Here is a 26,444-nt window from a genome sequence, read left to right as displayed (position 1 = left end):
TGTTTACTCAGTATCTGAATTGTCCCTTTAAAGCTCTTAAACGTAACTCTAAACCTAAATCGTGACTTTAAAGTCATTAAAATGATCCCAATTACATTCTCTCACTTTGACTTAGTTTTCTCATCTGTCTCTCTCAGTAAAGATGCAGAGAAAACACACACACACACACACACACACACACACATGCGTCACACAATTGACAAGAAGAATAGGAGAAGTGAGGCTTGTCTGTCATCTATATATATCCTGTGGACCAGTGACTACAGAGCTAAACATTGTGTGTCGTTCGTGTATGCCTGCTCTCATGCATGTTTGATGTGGCAGGGATGTGTGTGTGTGTGTGTGTGCGCGCGCTCTATGCTTTCTCCCAGCGTGGCTTTAAGGAAAGTAGATGTGGCTGCTGAGTGAGACAGACAGAAACAAAGCCTGCGAGCTCTCTCCATCCCTCTCTCCTGACCACAAATGTTTCCCTTCCAACTATAAATACACCCCTGAAACCTGCCGCGTCCTGTAACATGAAACGCCGCTAAAAGTGATTATCAAGGTCCAGAATAGCCGAAAGTCTCGTGTTACATCCAAAGGCTAAAGGCCCGAGCTAATACAGGGCAGTTTTATTTTATAAGCCCGGCTTTTATTTTGTGAAGATGCTATTTTATTTGATTAAACACAGACAGGCTTTCGTGTAAAAAGCTCGAATCGGGATGAAAGCTAAACATAATCGATAGGAGAGGGATTGCCGGCTTAGAGGCCATCCAGGTTGTGGTGAGAGATGGAAAGGGAAGAGGTGAGAAAACCAATAAAGCTGCATTAAGGACAAAATGGAAGAGATGATGACAGTAAGAGAGGAGGCCCACTGATTCTCTCTCAGGGCCATCTGTCTCCGCTCGACGTGTCTGATCAACACTGAATCATGTCATAATCATCATCATTTACTGCTCTGTGTGTGATACAGTAGTGACTCCCTCCAACACACAGTACAGTTTAGAGATATCGTTAGCTACCTGCTAACAAGAATCGATTCCAAAAACAAAGATGTGACGAGAAAGGCTGTAGCCATCGTCAGCCCATCAATTGACGATATCTTCATCCCCCAGCGAACAAAGTGTCAAGAGGTTAAATATACTCACACTTATTTTCCTTTTTAAATGGAGAAATACAACCGTACACCTTCTGAATTCAAGTTTCTCTCATTTATCGAACTAAGACGAGCTTAATCGGCTCGTTAAATCCTCGGAAAACAGAAAAACACGTAAAACGCACCAGAACAAACACCAAGTCTGGTTTGGTCGAATTAAATTCTTAATTCACCGCGTGAAAAGAGTGCAAAGGGTCTAAACTCTGCAGGCTGTTTTCTCTCAAAAAAACTGAAAAACACTGAATAAAAGTTTAATTGTGATTTTGAATGTCACATTTTCTAAGGTGACGTCTTCAGATGTCTCGTTTTGTCCAGCAGACAGTCCAGTTGCCAAGAAAAGCAACAAATTATCACATTTGAGAGGTGGGAAACAGTAATATCTAGCAAACAGGATGAATTATGAAGTGTGTGTGTAGTCAGGACCAGCAGGAGACAGGAACTAGACGCTACTTTCACTGTAAAAGACTGAACTGCATATGTTCGATCGATTTGCTTCATATCAGACTTAACTGATGATACATTATCTGTGCACGCGTGTTCCTGTGTGTCTATGTATGTATGGCTCGTTTCCATATGCAGACATCTAACAGGAAGTGTGTAAGAAATGTGTGAGGTGAAGCAGACGGAGCAGGCAGGTGGGAGAGAAGAGGAGGAACAGTATCAGAGGGCGCGTGGGCGGCGGAGTTGGCAGGCTGTCGGCGCTCTCTGGTTTTCATCTTCTCCTTCTTCACTGTAAATCAGACATCAGTCAGTTAGTCCGGTCCGGCGTCAATACTGTCCCTCAAAAAAAAAAAAAAACAAGCTGAGGAAGAGTACGATATATGTCTCGAAGATATCCATTTTTATTTGCATGTCAATTTTCATTTTCCCTTCCTTGCCCTCCCATTAAGAGCTGGAGGTCACGGGATATAAATAGCCCTCCATCTTAACCAAGGTAATCTTAGAGCAGTGAGTTAACCGGTTACTGTCTGTGTGTGAGTGTGAGTGTAACAGAGACACAGAGAGAGACAGTACAGAAACCGGGACGTGCAGCCTCTTCACACTCAATCTCATTCACAGCCCACAGATTACTGTCACCTCTTATTAGCCTGCGTGTGTTTGTGGACAGACTGTTTAGTGAAGAACACCAGATTTATTTGTTGTGACTGACAGCTGCCATCAGACGTGCATGGACAATGTTTATTGACTGAAAGGGAGACAGGGGATTTGGGGTGTCTTGTGCAGGCCTGTCCCTCATTCTGGTCACTTCGGTTCAAAATGACCAGGTGCTTAATGATGGCTGCGGCCTGCTGTGACATGAAAGCCCCCTGGACAGGATTTTATCTACTGTTTGACAGAAGCTGTTGCATGCATTTGCACAGAAAACAGTGTGGAGAGGCCAAGAATTTTGTTCTAAATAATATTTGCATGCATATCTGAAATGTCATGATATTTCAGGTCATATAATCTTGTTCTTTTAAATATATATAATAAAAAAAAAAAAACAAAAGTATGCAAAAATTGCAAAACGTGGGGTTTGACAGCGACACAACAAGTTACAAGTTTTGCATTTTGTTTAGCTGAAATTTTCAGATATTTGCTGAAGCAGTTAACTTGAAACACAGATGGTTTGGGTGTTATTCTTTTGCCTCATCTGAACAGGATCCTCTCAGTTTGAGCAGGCTTGATTTTTTACAACTACAAGTCAAGTCAGGTCAAACTTTATTATCCCACTCCATCTGAATTTGTCACATCCTGCGAACTGCAAATGCAAACTACTAAAGCTAAAGAGTGTTTCTATCCAGAGGTTTTAGAAATTTTTTAGAGAAAATAAATCTATGTGATCAGCTGGTGTTTTCATAGGACTAGTGAACTGCATGGAGGTAATACTTGAACAGTGTGTGTTCCCAAAATCCTGCTGGTCATAAAGTGTGTCCAGTGCAGGTGTAGACCTGCCTGAAACACTCAAAGCTCAAAGATCTTACCTGCATGTTTAAGATTTAACTGAAGTTTTAGTATCCTGTAGCAATAGTTACTGAAGGAGCAGAAAGTGAAGTAAAAAAAAGTCTCACATTCGTGTCCTCTTTGCTGATTCCTGATCGAATGTTATGCTGTTAAAATGCGACAAGTGCAGTTTCAACCAGCAAACTGAAATGTGTCTGCTCGCCGTTTGCCGTTGAAGTTAACAGCTTGGACATAACTGAACTGCTGCAGGCTTTAGAAGAACTGACTCGACCCCTCCGAGTCAAGACTTGTTCAGACGAAACTTGTTTGATCCCTGCTGCAGAAAGTTCCTCAACGTGCTTGTCCTCTTCAGTAAACTTTGATATGAATAAAAGAATGTAAAGTTTAAAATTTTCAAAGAAAATTAATGAGAGGAAAAAACGAAGAGATGTCAAAAAGAGCAGAGGCCTTCAGGTGTCTTACCAGTCTGTATATGTGACCACGTGGGTGTGTGCGTGTGGGTGCGTGTGGGTGTGTGTGCGCATGTGTGTGCATTCTGCATACCAGGCTAAGTCACATGCAGGTCTGTGTATCCGTGGTAACAAAAGCTCTCATTCATTGAGGAGAAATTACTCATTCATTCTGCCGCTCTGTAAACGTCTGTGAATCTGTTGCTGTGTGTCGCACAATGTTCTGCTCTCTGTGTGTAGGAGTGTTTGGACAGCGTGTGTGTGATTGTATAGGATCATCATATATTTATTTACCCCCCGTAGAAAAAAACAAAATGCTATATAAAATAAAAACTGACGTTACATGAAACTCACAGACGTGTGTGCGCTCACGCCAGCTTGTCTTCGTTTGTCCCCTGCAGTGTGTCGGTGAGGAGAACTGGGTGGACAGCAGGACCATTTATATTGGACACAAGGAGCCTCCTCCAGGAACTGAGGCCTTCATACAGCAAAGATTCCCAGACAACAGAATAACCTCCTCCAAGGTCAGAGAAACACACGGATCAAAACATAACATCGATAACTGACCACAGATGTATGACAGGAAAGAAGAGTTTTTGACTGTAGCACTATACAGACTTTTATTTTGTGAGTGTGTTGGGAATGGGACACTGTTTCAGAAGGGGTGTCGTCCTGCAACAACATCCTATCTTAAGATGAGATAGGAGAGTCTAAGATAGGCGTACAAAGCAAATTCTTTCAGACCCCTATCTTACACTAGTTTTTTCATCTCGCCAATCAGTTTTTTCCTCACTGAAGCATAAAAAATGGAGCAAAAACAATGATGGGAACTTAACAGATCAGACAGATCAGCTTGGGTCGTTGGTACCATGTTTTTAATGACACTTACAACAACGCTAAAGGCTTTTGCACACACATCTGATGAAACTCTGACACTGACACTGGGGGAAGTGTATTGTTTGACTGAATGTACCTTTGTCTCATGTTTCCAGTACACATTTTGGAACTTCATCCCCAAAAATATGTTTGAGCAGTTCAGGAGAGTCGCCAACTTCTACTTTCTCATCATCTTTCTGGTTCAGGTAAAAACTTTTCTGTTCTGTAAATATATTTCCTGTCTTTTCAGTCATGCATGGCACACTTTACGTTGCAATTAAATGCTTTTAAGAGTACCTCAGAGTTCTGATTAATACATTTTCATTACAATTTTGACGTGTTTATCATATTGAAGGGTGCTGTTTTCCCACAATGCTCACTAGATACCTTAAATATACAGTAAGTTAAAAAAAAACTGAGCTAAAAAGATGCTCAACTAAACAAACTTTTTCACTGTTGCTGTAAGTGAACTCACTATATTTCAGGATTGTAGTAGGACTTGCGAATGCAGCTATAAAGTTTCATCCAATGTAATAAAAAGAACCATTAAGAATGGAAGAGGGGATTAAGTTCATCAATATTTTTGTACTTCTTATTACCACCCTGCAGAGGTCAGATATTACTTAGCGCCTCGTTTTAAAGCTGCCTGTCATTTTGATGCATGATTCTGCCCTAAATCCATGTCCGTCATTTAATTCTGTGTGTGTGTGTGTGTGTGTGTGTGTGTGTGTGTGTGTGTGTCACTTCAGTTGATCATCGACACTCCCACCAGTCCCATCACCAGCGGACTGCCGCTCTTCTTTGTCATCACAGTCACGGCCATTAAACAGGTGAGACCCGCAGGTTTAATTAACTTCGCTTCGCTTTACTGGCATTGACATTAAACACTACACCTCTAAAAAAAAACCTACACACACACACACACACACACACACACACACACACACACACACACACACACACACACACTCACACACTTCATCACGTCTCTGTCTGTGTTCCTCTCTGTCAGGGTTATGAGGACTGGCTGAGACACAAAGCAGACAACTCTGTCAACCAGTGTCCCGTCCACGTGGTGCAGCATGGGAAAGTGGTCCGCAAACAAAGTCGCAAGCTCAGGGTATGTATATGTGTGTGTGTGTGTGTGTGTGTGTGTGTGTGTGTGTGTCACCAGATAAGTCACTCTCACCCCATTTAACATGAACAGACCTTTGGTGCATTTGTTTTATTGGCTCATGCCAGGGGATTTTCCTGCTGCTAAGCTGTGTGTGTGTGTGTGTGTGTGTGTGTGTGTGTGTGTTTGTTGGTGTGCGTAGGCCTCCGTTTGAGTACAATCTAGCTTTAACTGTTACATTAATGTATGTTATGTAATATATTCAGAGAGTGAAATTGCAGCTGGAATATCAGACACAGAGGATCAGTTTCAGGATCAACTGTCCCGTCAGATATTTGTGACTGCTGGCTGAACCTGAGAGGTTTACAGTCGGCAAAGCAGGAGGTTAGCTTGTTAGGCTAACTGCATTAGTAGAAAATGCATTAGCAAATGCTAACGGGATAAGTGACACACCATCCTTGAGGAGTGTATTATGTTCGAGTTTGTTTTTCATCCAGAGACGCTGTATAAGCCACATGTCGCGCTCTTCAAATTAACCAAACTCCATTGGCGAAATCAGTAATTTTACCTCACAGAACACGTGAGCTGCTGATGTCGCTCTGCCTCGATCAGCCGGTTTGTTAGTGTGACTTTTGGTGAATCTGAATTAGCCTAAAACACAAACAAACTAACCGATGGAGGCAGCAGTAGATCTGCAACTCCTGTGTTCTGCATGGTAAAATTGCCTATTTTGCCTTTGAAGTTTGGCTGGCTGGGAGAGAGCGATGTTTGACTCTAATATTTTATCCCTCATCAAGTTATCATTTGACCCGTGCCTCTTTTCTATGTGTCTGTCTCAGGTTGGTGATGTCGTCTTTGTGAAAGAAGATGAATCTTTTCCCTGCGACCTCATCCTTCTGTCCACGTCTCGAGACGACGGGACCTGCTACGTTACTACAGCCAGTCTGGACGGAGAGAGCAGCCACAAGGTGTGTGTTAATGCACAGAACAGTTCGTTCACTTAAGTCAACCTGACAGTTTTATCTTTTTAAAGTTAAAGGGATAGTTCGGATTATTTGAAGTGAGGTTGTATGAGGTAGCTCTCCACAGTCGATGTATTACCTACAGTTGGTTGTCAGTTCAGGAAGCTAAGCAATGTACTGCTGTGGACAGGGTCAGCAGCAAAATGTATTTTAGCCACCCAAAAAATCAGTGTAAGCGCTTTATTTAGAATATTTTCACCACTTGAACTTGCTGTCAGACAGTCTTTTCTGATGGGAAAGCGCTGTGATATAAGTAAAAAATCGCTCTCTCCAAAAACTCAAAAACTCCACTGGCAAAATCAGCAATTTTACCTCACAGAACATGGGAGTTGCTGGTCAACCGCTGCCACGATTGGTTAGTATGTTTGTGTCATTCTGTGACTTTCAGCACTTTAAAAGGTGAGTTTAGATTAACTGAAGTCGCTTAAGTCAGTAAATTGAGGCAGTGATGGACCAGCAACTCCTATTTTCTGTGAGGTAAAATTGATGACTTTGCCAATGGAGTTTGGTTGTTTAGGAGAGAGCGATATTTGGCTTATGTAACAGAGGTTTCCTGTCAGAAAAGGCTGCCTGACAGCAAAGTAAAGCCCTGAAAATTTCCATATACATTCTCTGATTCTCTCCGTTTGTCTTCCGTCTTCCCCTTCTAGACATACTATGCAGTTCAGGACACCAAAGCTTACAACACAGAGAAGGAGGTCGACTCCATCCACGCCACAATAGAATGTGAACAACCGCAGCCGGACCTGTACAAGTCAGTACAGCACACATACCTGAACACACCTGAAAAACAAACAACCGTCCTGCCAAATTAATCAGTGAATGAAACACGTCTTTTCTCACTTGTTTCCTGTCACTTCCGTCCTACGCAGATTCGTGGGCCGCATCAACATCTACATGGACAGTGAGCCAGTAGCCAGGTAACCCCCGCAAGCCCTCATAACTCAATCGATTTTTTCCAAAATACGACTGTGAGTGTGAACTCAACATCAGTCCAACACTAAAACTGAGTTGTTGTGCGTTTGCAGGCCGTTAGGATCGGAGAACCTGCTGCTCCGAGGAGCCACGCTAAAGAACACGGAGTACATCTATGGTAAAAATATATTTACTTCTGTTTGACAAAATTATCTCAACTCAGATTCTGCTTACTAGCTTTTTCCAGAGCTTTTAGCCCACTTTCAAATTCGGCAGCTTCTTTAGTGCCCCTGTGGTTCAAACAACGATGCTGAAGTTACCCCTGTAGCATCATTTTGGAGGTTCCCATCCAGTGATACGTTTTGATCGGCTGTCGAAGTCAGGGTTTGTGTCCCATGTGAAACAAATAGTCCATGTTGAGTTCTTTTTAAGTACATCTTAACTTAAGTTATGTAATTTACGTAAGTTAGATATATTTTCCCAAAGCTAACCAAGTATTTTTGTGTCTTTATTTTGAAAGTCTTCCTGCCATGCACGTGCAAAACTGATGCTGGAGGTTTGAAGTATAAGACCAGTCACCAAGCTGCCGTATTTGACGAGTTGGGAGCGAGAACGTGTTTCACGTGCTTCTCACGGTCTTCCTCAGCAGATGCAGTTTGCTCAGCTGTGATCCGAGTGTAGAATTTCGCTCACATGATAACAGATGGTCGTTTGTGGTGTCATCGGTGGCTTAAATCTCCTGACGAATGACCAAGCCAGGAAGAAAAAGCTTGTAATTGAACATTGAGATTTTGTTTCGTGTAAGAATTGACTCTTACGTTCAGCGTTCACCTCTGCCTCTCTTTAGCGGTTGCCATCTACACTGGCATGGAAACCAAGATGGCTCTCAACTACCAGACCAAGTCTCAGAAACGCTCCGCGGTGGAAAAGTAAGCTCGCTCTCTTTCATTTCCATATTCTGTACATTTTATAAACTGTTTGGATAGATTGACACCCCTGTGCACGCTTTACACTCTTTGGCAGCATCCTTCTTCTCAGTTAGTTAATGCTGGCTTAGATAATCATTTACATTTTTTTTTTTTTGCCGATCCCTTCATCCATCTCTTCATTATTCCCTGACTGAGAGTCCTCGTGTCTCTGGCTCACTGCACTCACTGGATCAGTTTCTCTCCATCTGGCACTGACATGCGTCTTGTATCCAGATGGCCTGTAGATATGACTGACTGTAGGTGGATTACATTTACACTTGGTTACAGTGTGTGTCTGATTAAGTCATTGGAAGTGTATTTGTCTTCGTTTTGCCAAAACAAACTTGGCTCCGAGTAAATGCCTCGTCTTAGCTGTTCTTTTTATGCAAGTATCCATTCTGACAAGAACAAACTACCTTTTACCTGCAGAACTGCTCTGCACTGTCTTTCTGAGTCCATGCACTTTGTGACTTTCTGTCTGTGGATCAGACTTATTTTTTGCGTTTGTGTGTCCAAATGCTTGATTCCTTGCATCATGTGTTCATTTGCATATATTTATTTATTCATATGGGATGTTAAACGGTGACTGCTGATTTTTCTCTCCTCCAGGTTTGTGCTTGTGTTTGGTTGTGTGCATGTGTTTTAAAGCTACAGTAAAGATTGTGGCGTCATGTGAAACTAGATGATCTAAAGCGTCGATTGGTGCCGTATCAGCGGGGGGCTAAATAACACCACAGAGTCAGGCTAAATTTTGATGAGGGGGAAAAAAAAAAAACTGAAAGGTTCTGTATGTCCCCTTTACAGATGTGCCCGCTCTCACTAATCCCATGCAGTTTTGTGTGCAGTATGAATGTCCATAACCGTCATTGGAATTGACTGGGTATTGTATCCATGTCCCCATAGCAGCCATTTCATTCTAATGAGACCAATTTTTTGGAAACGTGAGCATGATAGTGGTTACTCGTTGGAATAGAATTCAGTTACTGGCGGTGATCTAATCAGCTCTATGCCAAAACATTAACCTCTTCTTGAGAAGACACAACTTCCTCTGGGACAGAGAGGCTCCAATCTGAAAACAGAAAACATCTAGTAAATTCTAAAGAATGTCAGCTTTTGTCAGTTTCTCCAAAAATCTAAATTCATATTATTTTGTTGTAAAGCCACCTGCTTGCTTCTAATGTTTGAAATAAGAAAGAAAATGTTCTAAATATCTTTATTGCTTCCTTGTCAAGTTAGCTGAACACTGGTCCTGTCTCCCCCTGCAGGTCAATGAATGCCTACCTGGTGGTCTACCTGTGCATCCTCATCGGCAAGGCCCTCATCAACACGGTGCTGAAATACGTGTGGCAGGCCGACCCCAACAGAGACGAGCCCTGGTACAACCAGAGGACAGACTCAGAGAGACAGAGACACATTGTGAGTCTTTCGATCACGTTCCCTCAATCTGGGAAAAAAACTCCTGCATCCCGTCTCATTCTCTCCCTCCTCCTCGTGTTCCTCAGGTGATCAGGGCGTTCACAGACTTCTTGGCCTTCATGGTTCTCTTCAACTACATCATCCCCGTGTCCATGTACGTCACCGTGGAAATGCAGAAGTTCCTGGGCTCCTACTTCATCATGTGGGACGATGAGATGTTTGACGAGGAGGTGGGGGAGAGAGCCGTGGTCAACACGTCAGACCTGAACGAGGAGCTGGGGCAGGTAGCGGCGAATGCTAAAAACAGAAAAAAGAGTAGCTGCATGGATTAAGAAGACTTGGAGTACAATAATCCTGCTCTCTTTCCAGGTGGAATATGTGTTCACAGACAAGACAGGGACTCTGACGGAGAACAACATGGAGTTCATCGAGTGCTGCGTGGACGGACACGTTTACGTACCTCATGCTATCTGTAACGGACAGGTAACGACCTGATGGAGGAGCTAAGAAATGAACTGCTGTGGACGGGGTCAGCAGCAAAACATTTAACTGTGCTGAATTTGTGTTGTTGCTAGGTGATGCCTGGTGCAGCCGGTATGGACATGATCGACACATCGCCAGGTCCCGAGGCCAGGGTGAGCACAGCCTCAGTTTGAGTGCGTGCGTGTGTTTTTGTGGGTGTGCGTGTGTGTGTGTGTTGTGTGACACTGTGTTGCGTCCGCCGCAGGAGCACGAGGAGCTGTTCTTCCGGGCGCTGTGTTTGTGCCACACGGTGCAGGTGAAGGAGGAGGAGACGGTGGACGGGATCAAGCACGGCATCCACCAGGGCAAGTCCACGTCCTTCTACATCTCGTCATCTCCGGACGAGGTGGCGCTGGTGGAGGGCATGAAGAGGTAAATAACACACTCGCGCTCAAACATTCAGTCTGTCATTTTTTTCCCCTCCATAATAACGGTGGTCTGCTTTGCGCCGCAGGCTCGGTTTCACCTACCTGAGACTGAAGGACAGTCACATGGAGATTCTGAACAGGGAGGATGAGATTGAGAGGTGAGTGTGTTTATCTGAAACAATTCTCTCTGAAACAATCTTCATCAAACTTTCAAGCACGTTACCATTCTCACTTACTGTGGTTTTGGTCGCTTTGTGCGCGGTTTATGAATTTAGAGCAGCGACTGGAGTTTAACTGCACGTGTGCTGCAAAACTAGGTCAGTACTCCAACAAGTGGTCGTAGCCTAGTAACCAGTGAAACCAGCAGCCCTCTTGATAAATTTAGAACAGTCCTGAACAGAGATAATTATTGTTGGAATTCACAGCTTTCAAACTGATGATCATCTCGGTTTGAGTTCATTAAATATGATTTTCAAGGGTTTTTATAAGATTTTAAGGGTCTAAGGATCAGTGCCAAGGTCTCTAGGTGCATAATTTTAGCTGTGGGGGTGTAAGATAAGGATGGCAGAAATATATTCATTACATCAAAATCTTCCTGTAATATAGAGCCTTCAATCATGATCATCTTTCACTGCGAAGCCCTGCTTTATGAAAATATTAGAGCAACCATTTACTGTGATCTATAAAGATAAGCAGATTTTTCTGTTCAAAGTTTAAGCGTGGAAAAGAGTGGTTAACTTTTTCAAAAAATTAGGATTACTTACTAAAATAATTTGTTACCAAAGTGACTACCCAGTTTGCTGCTTCCTGTTTGGCGCTTAATTAAGCACACTGACTTTCTGGCAACGTTTTTGATTTTATCAAAACATCAAGAAAAGAAAAAGAAAAAGAGTTTTATGACATCGCGGCATCGCTCAAATGTTAAAACATAGCGAAGCTGCGTGATGAGGAAGTCGCCGGGGCTGATATGGGCGTACTTTAATGGATCGGTATCAGCTAAAATGAAACCAAACAAACTGAAATGAACTCCTCTGCGTTTTGTTTGTGTGATGTTTTTTTTTTTAAAATCAGGTTTGAGCTGCTGGAGGTTTTGACGTTCGACTCAGTCAGACGGAGGATGAGCGTCATCGTCAGGTCCAACACTGGTAATACACTTCAAACTGTTCATATGCATGTACTGTATATGGTTAGGTACGGTTACACACTCTGTGACACACTCTTCTCCCTTTATTTTTTCGTGTGTGTGTGTGTGTGTGTGTGTGTGTGTGTGTGTGTGTGTGTGTGTGTGTGTGTGTGCGTGCGTGTGAGCAGGCGAGCTCTATCTGTTCTGTAAAGGTGCCGACTCCTCCATCTTCCCCAGGGTCATATCAGGCAAGGTGGATCAAGTCAGAGCTCGGGTGGAGCACAATGCAGTGGTGAGAGCACACGCACACACACACACACACACACACACACACACACACACACAGATATACAAAATTACAGAAAGTATTTTTCTCTCGGAACATTATTCCCATGATTCACCTTGTGAGAGTTTCGAAGGTTGTGCGACATCACTGGTTTCCACAGTTACAGCACATGGCCCACGGTGGTTTCCATGGTTACCACAGGAAGTCGATCAGTGGAGCATGGCCCACTTCCATCCAACAGTTGTCCTGTATTTTTTTTTTTTTTTTTTGGCAGTTCTTCCTGTCAGCTGTTGATCGACGTGTATTTCGTTATCTCATTTACTCCAGTCCTGCTCTCTGTCGGACATGTAATCAGAACATTTTTTGTGAAAGAACCACCTACACCGATGAAAGAATCCACCTTAAAGGGATAGTTTGGATTATTTGAAGTGTATGAGGTACCTATCCATGGTCAATGCACGCTGTATTTAGAATATTTTCTCTGTGTTACCTTGTTGTTAGGCAGCTTTTTCTGATGGGACACTGTCGTTTTATAAGCCAAATATCTCTCTCTACAAACCAACCAAACTCCATAGGGGAAATTAGTAATTTTACCTTGCAGAAAACAGGAGTTACTGGTCCCCCACTACCTTGATCTGTTACTTCCTTTGTCTTATTGTGTGACTTAGTTGAATCCAAACTAACTTTATAAAACACCAAACTCATACAACAACACAAACAAATGAGAAGATAGAGGCAGCAGTAGACCAGCAGCTTCTGTGTCCTGCAAGATAAAATTACTGGTTTCATCTATAGAGTTTGGTTGGTTCAGAGAGACACCTGTTTGGCTTATGTAACAGTGGTTTCCTGTCAGAAGTGGCTGTCTGGCTGCAAGGTAAAGTGGTGATCCTAAATGTAGCGTACACTTAAACTGATATTGATTAAAATTTTTTAGGTGGACCTTTTCTAAGTAGCTAAAATACATTTTGTTGCTGACTTGAGTGCGTGCTGACCGGCAGTACCTCAGACAATCCTACATCAAATGATCTGAACTATCATTTTCAACACTTAGATTGATCAGGGGCGTTGGACTTTTGATGCAAAACTCTGCAAAGCCTGATTACAAAATAGTTCCCAAAATGCAGAGCTGCATATCACAGAGCATCTGAGGATGAAGTTTCTAGTTCAGTTTACACATAAAGGATGAACTAAATAAAGTGAGTAGAACCTGCAGTGGAAACCAGGTCAGTGAAACCTCACTCGTTGTGCTGCAGCTGCAGATCACTTGCAGCTTTCAGTGCAAACACAAAAGCTCTGTGGTGGGTGTTGTACTCGTGAGGTTCAAATAGAAAGAGCTGCCCACACACCAACCAACCTCACATTCAAGCCCAGAGTCGAGCAAATAAATAAAAAAAATCTGTATTTTGCTGTTTATTTAGAATCCTGCAAAAAAAAAAAAAAAATTCATTATTGATTTTTCTCGTCTAACCCAGTTTGACTCTAACCTTTCCTTCAGGAGGGTCTGAGGACTCTTTGTGTTGCATATCGGCGTCTGAGTCCAGAACAGTACCAGGAGGTTTGCCACCTGCTGAGCGAGGCCAAGCTGGCACTACAGGACAGAGACAAACGACTGGCCGAGGCCTACGACCTCATCGAGACGGACCTGATACTGCTGGGAGCCACTGCTGTGGAGGACAGGTAAGAAATACAGTCTGTAGGTCCAGATGGCAATGCAAGCAGAGAATTATAAACATTTTGGTGAAGTGTTTGCACTTTTTGGATCTAAATATCTGCACTTCAAACACCCTGAAGCTCTAACTCTTGATTGCGAGCTGCTGCCCGACTTCTGAGTGAACCGACCTGAGCGAGGGCAACCCTCAGATCACACACTCGCTACTAAAGCAATTAGAGTGCAGCCTTAAAAGGGACTGTTGACCCAGAGGGCAATGCAAGTTGACTCATCTTGTGCAGAAAGAGTCAGAGTTCGAATGATTCAAGCATTGTTCCACTTTATGACTGTCATTAAAATGTCCCTCTGTCTTTCCTCGTCTGCGTTCTTGTCCTCTCCGTCACGACAGGCTCCAGGAGAAAGCGGCGGACACCATCGAGTCCCTCCACAAGGCGGGTATGAAGGTGTGGGTGCTGACCGGTGATAAGATGGAGACGGCGGCCGCGACGTGCTACGCCAGCAAGCTGTTTCGCCGCAACACTCAGATCCTGGAGCTGACCACCAAACGTACTGAGGAGCAGAGCCTTCATGACGTCCTGTTTGACCTGAGCAGGACGGTCCTGAGGCAGCACGGAGGCATGACCAGGGACACCTTCTCTGGGTGTGTGGGTGTTTTTGTGAGAGACGGGGTCGAAATATGAAATATGGTGGAAGGAGCCGCATAAGTGGAGATCCTGGCCTTTGTGTTTCGTTAATGACAGGTCCTGTGTTTGTCCAGTTTATCAGGTGACTGTACTGACTACGGTCTGATCATCGATGGAGCCACCCTCTCCGCGGTGATGAGGCCCGCTCAGGAGGACTCAAACTCAGGGAACTACAAAGAGATCTTCCTAGAAATCTGCCGCAACTGCAGCGCTGTACTCTGCTGTCGAATGGCACCGCTCCAGAAAGCACAGGTACAACAGACAACACCTGTGTTTAAACTGTATATATATGAGAAAGCAAGCAGAGTGAGAAGAGGTGAAGCAGCTGTTGATTTCTTTTTTGATTTTCTAGATTGTGAAGCTGATCAAAGCCTCAAAGGAGCACCCGATCACGCTGGCCATTGGGGATGGAGCTAATGATGTTAGCATGATCCTAGAGGCCCACGTTGGCATCGGTTAGTACATGCTACGTCCCATTAAAATGACCTCATATTAACACAGACAACTCTCTGCCTTTATTTATATCCACATCATGTGTGCAGTGAGAGAACTGCAGGTCTTTCCTCCATGTTTAAGAGATAACTGGACCTGACCTTGGCCTCAGTACTAAATGCATCATCAGTTTGGTTGAGGTTATGTGACTTACAGGGCTCTAAAGACCACCTGGTTGCCTCGTCTGTATGTTTTGGGTCGTTTTTCACTAAAGGCCACTAGTCCAACACTCAGCCTATTCAACTGGAAGCCTGTGGGCCACATCTGGCCCAGAGGCAACCTCCGACTATCCCAGCATACCTAAATCTGATAAGACAAAATAAGTAAACTACACATAAAGGGTATAGAAGCAGCTAATGTGCAAACCATCTCGCTTCCTTTGCATCTCTCTTGAGAGTTGCAAATGCACACAAATGTAAAAGACAAAATTAAAACTAGTGTGACATTTGCTATGAAAAAATATACACCTGTCAGACATTTATGTAAAATTTATCATTACCGAAAGCTAAAAAAAGGTTATGGAAAAGTGTCTTACCCATCTACATTCCCGGGTTTTAAAATCTGGACCAGTTGATCAGCCCTGTCCTGCACTGATCACCCAGTGTGGATGTGAACAAGAGAACTTTTAAAAAAAACAACAACAAAAAAACATCAGTACTTTAACTTTACTCGTTGCCATGATACTTCCCACTGTGGGTGTGTTTAATCATGTCAAACCCTCTGCAGGTATTATGGGTAAGGAGGGTCGCCAGGCGGTGAGGAACAGCGACTACGCCATCCCAAAGTTCAAACACCTCAAGAAGATGCTGCTCGTCCACGGACACTATTACTACATACGCATCTCTGAACTCGTGCAATACTTCTTCTACAAGGTATTCTGCTCGCTCAATTCATGTAATTGATTCGTTTTTACCTTTATTTAAATGACATTTTTATTTCCTCAGGGTCGTAATAAGAATACCCAAAACTTCTCTTCATTTTCTTTTTTGTCTTGTACAGAAACAAAAGGGAATTCTGTCCCTCCTATAATCAATTTACTTCCATTTTTTTTTTAACTCTTCAGAAAGAATTTTCATCCCTTCTTTGTCTTCGCAGAATGTCTGTTTCATCTTCCCCCAGTTCCTCTACCAGTTCTTCTGTGGCTTCTCACAACAGGTACACACACACACACACACACACACACACACACACACACACACACACACACAGAAAATAAACAAACAATGACGAGGAACTAAAGAGAGAAATAACACAGATGCATCCTTCTCACCAGCCGCTGTATGATACAGCCTACTTGACTCTGTACAACATCAGTTTCACCTCGCTGCCCATCCTGCTCTACAGCCTCATAGAGCAGCACATCAACATGGACATCCTGAAAAAGGATCCCTGTCTCTATAGGTGAGTGGTGATATTTAACAATGTTCGATAAATACAAAATCTGTCTGTGTATGTGTGATGCACAACTGCATCCTGCTGCTTATTCTGCAAATTTGTTCTGAATCATAAAACCCTCCGTTGGATTGTTGGTGTGCAAAGTAACAGCAGAGGATGAAGTATTTTCAAAAGCCAGAGAGAACACTGAATCAATTTGACTAATAAACTGCAAGCATAAACCATTTCTATTGATTTTACTTCCCTGCAAAGGAGACGTTTGCTCAATACGTTCAGGTCAGGCCTCAGAGGGCAGAAACCTCCCACTTTAACTTATTTTGATTGGGTTCAGTTTGGTCGGAGATCAGACATTTCCTAATTGAAAACTCGAGGTTTCACATGACAAGACAAAGCATTTTTCTCCTCAGTCTGAATTCTTCTTTTTCTCATCGTGTGACCTCAGAAATCACACTAGATGTACATTTTTTCCCACAAATCATCATTTAGTATTTTAGTGTTTATTAGGCAGCAACATCAGTGATGTATTCATGAATTATTCCATATGAACGTCATGTTAAATCAAATTAAAATATCTCATTACAGTCCTCTCTGGTCAAGGGCAGCTTTTGATCAATAACGCCATCACTCGTACGAGAGACGGTCAGCGTGAGTCACTGATACCGTTTGTCTTCACAGAGACATCGCGAAGAACTCTTTGCTGCGGTGGCCCATCTTCATCTATTGGACCATCCTCGGTGTGTACGACGCCATCGTGATGTTCTTTGGTGCTTACTTCCTGTTTGACAACACCACCTTCACCAGCAACGGACAGGTAACGTCCATGTGTCCCCGACAGCCCCAGAATTTGTTTAATCACAGACAACTTGTTTGTCTTGGACAAGATTTATGGTAAAAATATCCACATGTATTGTCTAGTTCCAGTTTTGGTTTGTAATAGAACCTCAGGGTTCTTTTAAACTATGGGCTTCAACAGAACATGTTTTGTTTTTGATTTCCTGTTATAATTTGTTAGTTTTTGTACATTTTCTACAGGTTCATGCTTCGTGTCAGTTCTCTACCAAACACATCTATAATTTGCTGCTTTTCTTTGTCTTTTTCAGTCTATCTGGGATGTTTTATGTTCAGTAATGATAATAAACCAGGTATATTTTTCTTTGAGGCTTAAATCTCAGCCGCAGTTGATACACATTGAACCTGCGTAATAAAAAAGGAGGAAAAGCTTTTACTCATTAATCAGAGCTGCTTTCATTGGTGACCTATTAATGTGATGCATCTGAGACAGGCTTTTAGCTTTTTATTTTTTGGAATTAAATCTTAAAAGGTGCACAAGGTAAAGGTGTACAGTATTAAGTAAATGTAACAAGAATCATTTACCAAATATCAGGTAACACTCAGCCTTTTTCAACGTCAGTTTTCCTTATAATTCACCTGTTGCTTACCTGATATTTAATAAAACTCCACCAGTTAATTACTAGTAACTACTTCTAGCTACATCATTACATACTGGATAGATATTCTGTAATGCAACACTGGCAGTTATTTCTCAACAAATGTGCAGCACACGATGATAAAACGTCTACAAAAAACAGAAACCACTGTATTTCCTCAAATAAAAGCTGGGTCTCAAATAACGGCCACAAAAAAACAAAGCGGGGGATATTATATTTATATAATAGATATAATATTTCACATTAAAAGCCTTGCCTTCTGTCCACTAAACGTCACGGTGCTTTTAATTTGAAGTGTTGAGTTTGTATTAACAGCATACTGCAGTAACTTTAACAGGGCAAACGAGAGCAGATCAAAACTAGAGAGAAATAAAGGCACATCTCAGTGCTCATCTGCTTCAAATAAAAGCCTACTGAAGTAAATGAAGACCCCAGTCACTATTTGAGGAAACACATTACAGTTTTAGTTTGTGTCCCCGGCTGAAAAAGTTTCACGGCTGTTGTTCTAACTTGTAAAATGACGTATAGATGCTGATAGACGTTCTCCCGTTCACATCCAAGCCACGACAGCATGGCGGGTTTTCCACCATCTTCCTCTGTGTTTCTCTATTTTTTTTTTTTTTCCTTTCATTTTCAAGCAGTGTTACTCTCCCAGAAACCTCTTGGATTGCTTTTGGTTGCTTGATTTCACTTTTTTTTTCTGCATTGAATGTTTTTTTTAATTCTTCTCCAGCCACAAAAAAAAAAACTGTTGTTTATTTTATTATGATTTCTCTTCTTCTGGCCTTCTTCCTCCTCTTCTTCCTCTCCTCTTACCTTTGTGTTGCTTTTTCTTTTTGCTTCTCTTTTCCTCCTCCCAGCTAATGACAACCAACACACAGATGGTAAGCCTGTCCCTGTCTCTCTATCATCTCTCCCTAGTTTCAGTTTCCAATTTCCTGTTTGGTCCCGTCACACGGCCTGATACCAAACCACCCATCACCCGTTCACCGATCGCCTCATGTCCAGCCTGTAGTGCTTGCTGTAGACACATCGGCTGTAGGCTTTTGTGTAGTGACCTGCTCATATAGTGATCCAACTCCTTAATTATACATCCTGTGTGCGTTGTGTGTGTGCGTGTGTGTGTGTGTGGAATACGTTTTAACTTCAGTTGAAAGCAGGAGATGAATAAATGCAGAAAAACAGTTGCACTCCTTTTTCCATTACAAGACATTTGAGTCGTGTGGCCATCTTTCTAATCTAATTCTCCTTCAGCTGATGTGGCTCCTTTTAGAGCAGAACAACATTGTCACATTTGCGGTCACTCTCTGAACCATCAGCACTATTTATACGCTTATTAGCAAAGAAATAACAGAGATGGAGTCCAGATGGGACACAAAATAGTTGGTAGTGATTTTTGCATCCAACTAGAAGCAAAAATCTGAAGCTTCTGATTTGTTTGCAGAGAGAAAAGTGAATTCAGTGCATGCAATTCATTTTTTAAAGAAGACGAGTTATTTATTTTATCTCAAAAACTGTAGCAGAAAAAAATCATTTGCCGTACGTTTCCAGAAGTGAACAGCTGCATAGAAAAGATTGTATTATCACTATAATGTAGATTATGCAGTAGTAGTTTGTCCTGGTAGATGGATCAGAGATGTTTGTGTGAATTTCTTACGTGATAAATGATAATATGTCTGGAAATAATTGAGAAAGTTTTTCTGATTTACTGTAACTTGTCTTGGTTAATAGTTTGTGTAGTTTATGTATAAATAACCTGGTCTGTAATTCTGCTTTAATAGCAAACCAAACATTTTGACCCACTGGCTTTGTTTTGGCACTCTGGATTGTTCATCACGTTAACCACAAGATCAGAGTCGAGGTTTAGGAAATAAGTTAGAGGTCACAACTGTCAACATGTCATTTGTCACGATCACGTCAACATTACATCGTCTACATGTTCAGGTTTATCTTTTCATGCTTGTTTACATCTTTGTTTTTTCTTAACTTCATTTATTCATAAGTCACGTTCAGCACATTCAAGGTTTTGATTTTGACAAATAATCTTTGTTACTATCATGAATTTCAAAGTTTTGGACATCATTTTAGTAAAGAAACTATATCAGGATTATTATAAACGTTTATACTGTAGTCTCTCTCTCTAGTATCGACGTGTTTAATGTGTTAAAGACATTAGATTTTCTTATTTTCTTCATGTAGCTGTTGACACTTTGGTGTAGCATCTGTCTAATGTCAGTAGCATTGTGACTTAATGTTGTTGATAATTATGACCACAGTTCCCATAAACCATAGCTTTAAGTCACAAAGAGCCTTTTAAACAAATTTCTCTGCAGCCAAAATAGATTTTTTCGCTCCACTTTCTGCCGTTCCCAGATATTAACAAAGCTTTTAGCTCGGGTTAAGTTGCAGTAATAGCGCTGCCTAAAAGCACAGTCATCTATTTTGTGCTGTAAAGCGACACAAAAACATTTGACGCTCGGTATAAATTGTGGTGGAGAGGCTTCACGCTGGCTAGTTTCAAATTTACATGATTTATAAATGGTACAGGAAGCGCATTTAAAATGTTTTCCCATCAGGTTCTTCTGGTAATAATTTAAAAACACCTCACCTCACCAGTTTCCCGTCCATCCATCTGCCATCTGACGTGTTATTCTTCACCTGAATGTTGCTGTCTGAGCTCCCTGCCATCTGTTGGATTGATTGATTCCTCACTGAATACGTGCTCTTCAGTTTATCTCTGTGTATCATGTTGACTCCGGGCCTGTGGAATGATCTCGGATGACCCGAGTGCATTTACCTGTCGAATGCACCTGATTATAGTCATGTCGCCTCTGATGCATGTTAATAAGGAGTCATAGGGGCGCCATAACAAGGAATAAATCTGTCAGAAAATAAGAAAATACATGTGGAAATATAAAGACAAACAATAGAATATAATCAGAAGAATTTTTCATTTATTTGTTCATATATTTCTGTGTATATTTCTAAAACTATTTATTTATTGCATATGAGCTCTATTTCTGTATGTGTTGTCTTTATTTATTTATGTTATATAATGTCATTTATTTATTTTTATCCCTTAGTTTTCTCTTTTTCTTTTCTCCAATGTTTCTGCTGTTCGTCAAAGGGCCGAGCTGTCAATCAGCTCGCCATGGGCAAAAATAAATATATATATATTATTATAATATATACAGAAATAAATATGAAATTAAATTAAAATGTTGTCTTTATAGCTACACATTTGTTTATGTTTTCGTTTATTTATCTTTATATGTATGCACATTTTTATTTTACATATTTATCCTTTTAAATCTCTTTATTTGCACATTTATTTTCTTATTCTCTTACAGATTTATTTGTTTTTTATGGCACTCCTATGTCTCCATATGTTAATGTCAGGTGGATTTAAAGTTTTTAAGCATTTACTAAACATTATTTTTACAGACAGATGAGAAAAAAAGACAGTTGTGTAGAACTTACGTCTGGTTATGTGACGTTACACAATGAGCTGAAAAAAAAGCTGGATGTGTTCGCTGTTGTAACAGTATGAATGGTGTTCAAAGTGAATTTTATTTAATAAAATATGAAAAAATAGTTTGTTTTTTTTCATTTGAGGTGTGTCACTAACAGCAGCTGTTGTCCTTTTGCCCCTGCAGATGTTTGGAAACTGGACATTTGGGACGCTGGTCTTCACTGTGCTCGTCTTCACTGTTACATTCAAGGTAACACCCTCACACACACTCACAGCGTCCGCATCTGCAGAAGCAGCCGAGCGGGACTGGATTAACCCTCGCTGGCATCATTACAGCGAGCTGTGAAGTCTGACAGGTCAAAGGTTCCTGTCTCATCTCTCGCCTCCTCTCTCTTGCAGTTGGCTCTAGACACTCATTACTGGACTTGGATCAACCATTTTGTCATCTGGGGCTCGTTGATTTTCTTCGTGGTCTTCTCTCTGCTGTGGGGAGGAATCATCTGGTAAAAAAAAAAACTGCTTTCAGTTGAACTCACGGTGTGGTTTTTATGTAGAAGCCTGAAACCTAAAAAGTAAAATCTCTCCTCTTCTCCAGGCCGTTCCTCAACTACCAGAGGATGTACTACGTGTTCATGCAGATGTTGTCCAGTGGTCCGGCCTGGCTCAGCATCATCCTTCTGATCACAGCCAGTCTGCTGCCAGATGTGGTGAAGAAAGTCACCTGGAGGGCGCTGTGGCCCACCACTACTGAACGCATACAGGTCGGTGCACGCACACACACGCTGGTAGTGTGAAAGTGTCACAAATACTCCTTCACCAGCTCCCGACCAAATGCAGCTCAGCTCCCTGTTTACACCACATTCAGCATCTTTCACTCTCAGTATCTGTTTAAAGCTTCATACTGTAGATAATGATGTTTATTAAGTGTAATAATGCAGCGGTGCGTCTAATGTCTAACTGATGACTGTGGGTCAGCAGATGTACGCTGGCTTCGGTTACGTCCCGGCTCTGCTGGATGTGAGTCAGTGAATCCCTCCCTGTCTGTGTGCGGTGCTCCTTCATTTCTAAATAGAAAAAGAACGATAGAGACAGCGAATGTACTTTTAACAACTAACACTCCAAGTATTTAATTAATGCAGAGTTAGGAATGCAGCCATCAAAGTTTTCGCTCCTCTACAGAGGCAGGGAGTGTCTGTTCTGCTCTGAAAAATATATTTTGCTCTAAAAACAATTATATTAATTATATTCTACATAAATGTGCATAAAATACTAGAGATAAGAACAGTTGTTGTCCCAGGCTCTGTGCAGTACATGGATTGCTGGGGACTTTCCACCAAGCCCATATTAGACTGTTGGACCAGTTTCAGCCTCTCTGGATTACACTGATAAAATCAGTCAGGAATGTGCATCTGTACATGTATGTGTTGCCTGTTAAATGTGTTTATTCTCAAACAGTTTGCTGTGAGGTTTGAACTTTCACTCTGTATTTATCCTAAACTGCTCCTTTCCCTTAAAAATTCCTCCCAAATGTGATTTTTGGAGAGCTGACCTCCTGAAACCTGTCCAGAGATTTCTGACTATCTGCAGCTGATCTTCTGAGCTTTGTAACACCTCCCTCTGACCTCCTGCTTCCTCCCTTCCTCCTCCTCCTCCTCCTCCTCCTTTTCTCCAGACTAAGCGTCGGTGCCTTGCCTCCGAGCCCTCCACCATCTTTATGCTGTCTCAGACTTCCAGCAGAATCAGTTTCTAACCCATCCCTCCTAGAGGTGACCCACTGCCTTTCCTCCTGTCTCTAACTTCTGTAGAAACCCTCTCTTTCTGTTTTTATTTTCCTTTTTTGTATTAAGTTCCCTCTGATTGCATGAAATCTGAGTGCATGCCATTGCATCTACATCTGGATTTACATGCAGGTAGAGGAGACAAAACAACACATCTGTAATGTTTCCTCTGCCTGGAGTGTAAATGCAGCATACGTGAAGTGTGATTTATTTTGTTATGTGTATTTTTATGTTGTAGATCCTTAATGTGTTTGTCTCTGGATGTGTGTGTGTGTGTCCACAGCGTGTGAGAGATAATAGAGGGTTTGACAGGGCCGTGGCCTACCACAGTTCTGACTCCTTACTAGATGGAGTAGCTGTCACAGAAGCCTAGAGGGCTTCAGCACGGTAAAACACACACACCGCCAACATGTGTGTGTGTGTGCGAGTGTGTAATGGTTTGACTGGGGAGTGGTGGGTGATGTTAACATCCTGCAATGACGGGTTTTACTTTGCCGTGGTGTTTGGTTTTACAGGTTTGACGTCTGAGAGATGTACCTGACTAACACGTGGGATGTGTGTGAGAGTGTGTGTGTGTGTGTGTGTGTATGTGTGTGTGTGTGTGTGTGTGTGTGTGAGGATCTTAAAGCTGGACTCTTCAGGTATTGTGTAAAGCTCTTGCATCCTGTTGGGTGGAGCTGTGGCGCCCTCTAGTGACACATTTCAGCATGGCTGCAGAGCCAGAAGACTTTGCTCACAGAGGGAGTGAACGTTCGTGCACGTTTATTTGTCATGGCTCCGTTTGCATGGTTTGCTTCTTTTTACGGTGCTGTCTGGCGTCACAGACTTCGTTTGCTCGGGTTGCATCGCTCGCGTCTGAACAGAGTGGACGAGACATTCTCATCACAGCCGGCCAATTCAATTAAAGGCAGTACAATACTTTATTAATCGAATTATACAAACAATTGGATTGTCTGGTGAGGCAGAGTTGTGTCCAGGTTCAGGTTACCGACAGAGGACAGTGCCTTGTCTTTCGCAGTCCCTTTAGATGAAGCTCATGCTCTAATATCATCCCCAAAAGATCTGAGCTTTAGGAGCCCCTGAAGAAAATATGCAGATGCTACTATAAGTGTGAGGAGCTATTAGCTAAGTCCTGAGTAACAAATCTCATCTACCTCTGTCAGTTAAAATTCTGGCCCGCTGGGATAATAATGTCTCTGATCCACCTGCTCTCTACCAGGCAGTTTACAGCCGGTGTTAACATGCATGTTGGGTGATCTGATCGCAAGTGGACAACTCCGAGAAGGAAGGAAGTTAAAGAGTGTGTCCTGCTCATAGTGCAGTCATAAAAACCCAGCACAATTCACAGGAAGGCACACATGATTAATGATGATTTCTCATTTAAGTTTATAAAGTCTCTCCTCACTCAACAACTCTCAAAGTTGTGTGACTTTTTAAAGGGAATCTGGGGATATTGCAGTTACTAGTTTAAGTGGTGAATGCCTTCACAATTATTAGGAGAGCCCAAACATGTAATTTGCGTTACAGTGAACCGGATATACTCCCAAGAAACAATGATTGTCAATATATTTGTGCAGGTTTCAACCATGAGTTTGTTACATTATGTAAACAAAATGAACTCTCAAAATGTCAAGGAATGACATTTTCATAAACCTCTTTTCATTATTAAACAGAAAAATATAACTGTACACGTCTGAACACAACTTAGAGCTGTCCTCTTGTGATCGGATCACCCAGGATGCACGTTAATACCAGGTGTAAACCACTTGTAAGAGCCTTCTACAGTACTCTGCACATTTTCTACTACTTTCTACTTCATCTCTCCCTCTCTCGTCTCCTCTTACAGAACGCTGATAAACTCTACAAGGGCCAGCTGTCCGAGTTCACCCCCCTGGCGTCTCTCCACGCCCCGTCCAAGGCTGGCAGGCGAGGCTCGAGCAATCAAAGGCACCCGGCCCCGAACCCTCGAAGGTCTGAACCCTTTAGCAAGAAAATCATGTTCACACGCTGGCAAAGAACACCAGACTACTGCACCTTCACCCCCCTGCTGCGATTCGCAGATGGCTCCCGCCACTCAAAGCAGGGACACGCTTACGGCGGGGCGGGGCCAGAGACCTCAGTCTAAGTTATTTCTGTCTGGTGTTCTGCTCTTATGTTCCGATACATCATGGAATCAATTTGGTCCAGAAGCTGACGAGGTCGCTGCTCACAGAGCTGGAAAGTAAAGTTACCCAAAAGTAACTGAACCTCCTTTATTTATGTTACTGAGCTACCTGTAATCCATCTGTGAGGGATTACAATGAAAGTGACCTTCACAGCTGTTCCAGAGTCAGCAGCCAAGTATGGCGCAAAGCACTATGGGACGGCTCTGGAAAGGACTCCGTTCACGGGGCCTCGCTCGCCGCCACAACGCGCAAAGGGCTCAGTGTTAAGATGTCACAACAAACTGACTCGAGCTTTGATTTCTTCAAGCGTCACACTGAAAATACGTGCACTGGCCCTTTACATCTGCCCGCCTTCGATAGCTGGCAGCTGAAGTGTACTTTACTCCACTTATTTAGGATTTATATGACTTTTTAAAAGACGATAATCATGATGATGATGATGATGATGAAGACAGCGCTTAAGTCAACTCGAGCTTTCTCTGACCAAACGTGTTCTTTTCTTCATTCCTCTGTCTTTCTTCTTTCTGTCCATCTGTCTGTTCTGCCTCCTTTTAGGACAAACTGGTGTTGCCTGTGTGCAAACCTGTTATCTCGAAACACTCCCTAGGACTCTGGGAACAGATCCTACGGCACTGTAAGCAGGGGTGTGGTAGAGCAGCGAAGCCAAAGTGTTGGAGAAGTGGCTCTGAGTTGGTCTTTTTTCCCGTTTTATTATCTCTTAAAGGAAACTGGACCAACTTCAGTCCCACATCCAACACTTAAAGGGATAGTTTGGGTGTTTTGAAGTGGGGTTGTGTGACATACTTGTCCAAATTAAGTGTATTACCTGCAGTAGGTGGCCATTATTACACACAGCTAGCTCATATAATGGATACATTTACTGCATTTAAGTTTATTGAAATAAGTGGATGGCTAAAATACATTTTGCTGCTGATCCTGTCCGCAGCAGCATGCAGTTTAGCTCCCGCTGCTTCTCCAGGTAACACGCTGTCTGTGGATCAATACCTCATAAAATCCTACTTCAAAAAAATCCAAACTATCCCTTTAAGCTTTCAGATTCACATGTAGGTAGTCTAGAGTGTTCGGTGTGATAGATGTGTGTGAGTGTCTGTGTGCTGGTAGCTAGCAGCTGTGTTAGCGTGCAGTGTTATTGTCTTAACAGCACTTTAAACGTAGACCTTCATCTTTTATTGATTTTTATGGC

At 42.3% G+C, this 26,444-nt stretch overlaps 1 protein-coding gene across 1 annotated transcript in view; it reads left to right on the top strand.

Annotated features, from left to right (window-relative positions):
- Nucleotides 1-25,680, top strand: part of atp11a (ATPase phospholipid transporting 11A) — a 46,803-nt gene extending 21,123 nt beyond the window's left edge. Inside the window, exons 2-31 of the mRNA XM_084713455.1 lie at nt 3,930-4,052; nt 4,521-4,610; nt 5,154-5,234; nt 5,417-5,524; nt 6,358-6,486; nt 7,191-7,294; nt 7,413-7,460; nt 7,569-7,633; nt 8,303-8,384; nt 9,689-9,839; nt 9,926-10,123; nt 10,209-10,322; nt 10,415-10,474; nt 10,567-10,733; nt 10,816-10,887; nt 11,801-11,874; nt 12,041-12,144; nt 13,634-13,815; nt 14,196-14,447; nt 14,565-14,742; nt 14,843-14,945; nt 15,709-15,854; nt 16,078-16,137; nt 16,256-16,383; nt 17,053-17,188; nt 18,686-18,709; nt 21,482-21,547; nt 21,697-21,800; nt 21,893-22,058; nt 24,922-25,680. Coding sequence (XP_084569581.1) covers nt 3,930-4,052; nt 4,521-4,610; nt 5,154-5,234; nt 5,417-5,524; nt 6,358-6,486; nt 7,191-7,294; nt 7,413-7,460; nt 7,569-7,633; nt 8,303-8,384; nt 9,689-9,839; nt 9,926-10,123; nt 10,209-10,322; nt 10,415-10,474; nt 10,567-10,733; nt 10,816-10,887; nt 11,801-11,874; nt 12,041-12,144; nt 13,634-13,815; nt 14,196-14,447; nt 14,565-14,742; nt 14,843-14,945; nt 15,709-15,854; nt 16,078-16,137; nt 16,256-16,383; nt 17,053-17,188; nt 18,686-18,709; nt 21,482-21,547; nt 21,697-21,800; nt 21,893-22,058; nt 24,922-25,200 — 3,594 coding nt within the window. The 3' untranslated portion in view covers nt 25,201-25,680. The remainder of the gene's footprint in view (nt 1-3,929; nt 4,053-4,520; nt 4,611-5,153; nt 5,235-5,416; nt 5,525-6,357; nt 6,487-7,190; nt 7,295-7,412; nt 7,461-7,568; nt 7,634-8,302; nt 8,385-9,688; nt 9,840-9,925; nt 10,124-10,208; nt 10,323-10,414; nt 10,475-10,566; nt 10,734-10,815; nt 10,888-11,800; nt 11,875-12,040; nt 12,145-13,633; nt 13,816-14,195; nt 14,448-14,564; nt 14,743-14,842; nt 14,946-15,708; nt 15,855-16,077; nt 16,138-16,255; nt 16,384-17,052; nt 17,189-18,685; nt 18,710-21,481; nt 21,548-21,696; nt 21,801-21,892; nt 22,059-24,921) is intronic.
- Nucleotides 25,681-26,444: the final 764 nt, after the last annotated feature.

The sequence above is a fragment of the Lutjanus erythropterus genome, chromosome 24 (genome assembly GCF_056507025.1).
Source record: "Lutjanus erythropterus isolate fLutEry1 chromosome 24, fLutEry1.hap2, whole genome shotgun sequence".
Lineage (NCBI taxonomy): Eukaryota > Metazoa > Chordata > Actinopteri > Lutjaniformes > Lutjanidae > Lutjanus > Lutjanus erythropterus.
Note: the sequence above shows the minus strand (reverse complement) of the source record. Positions and strands in the feature narration are given on the sequence as shown.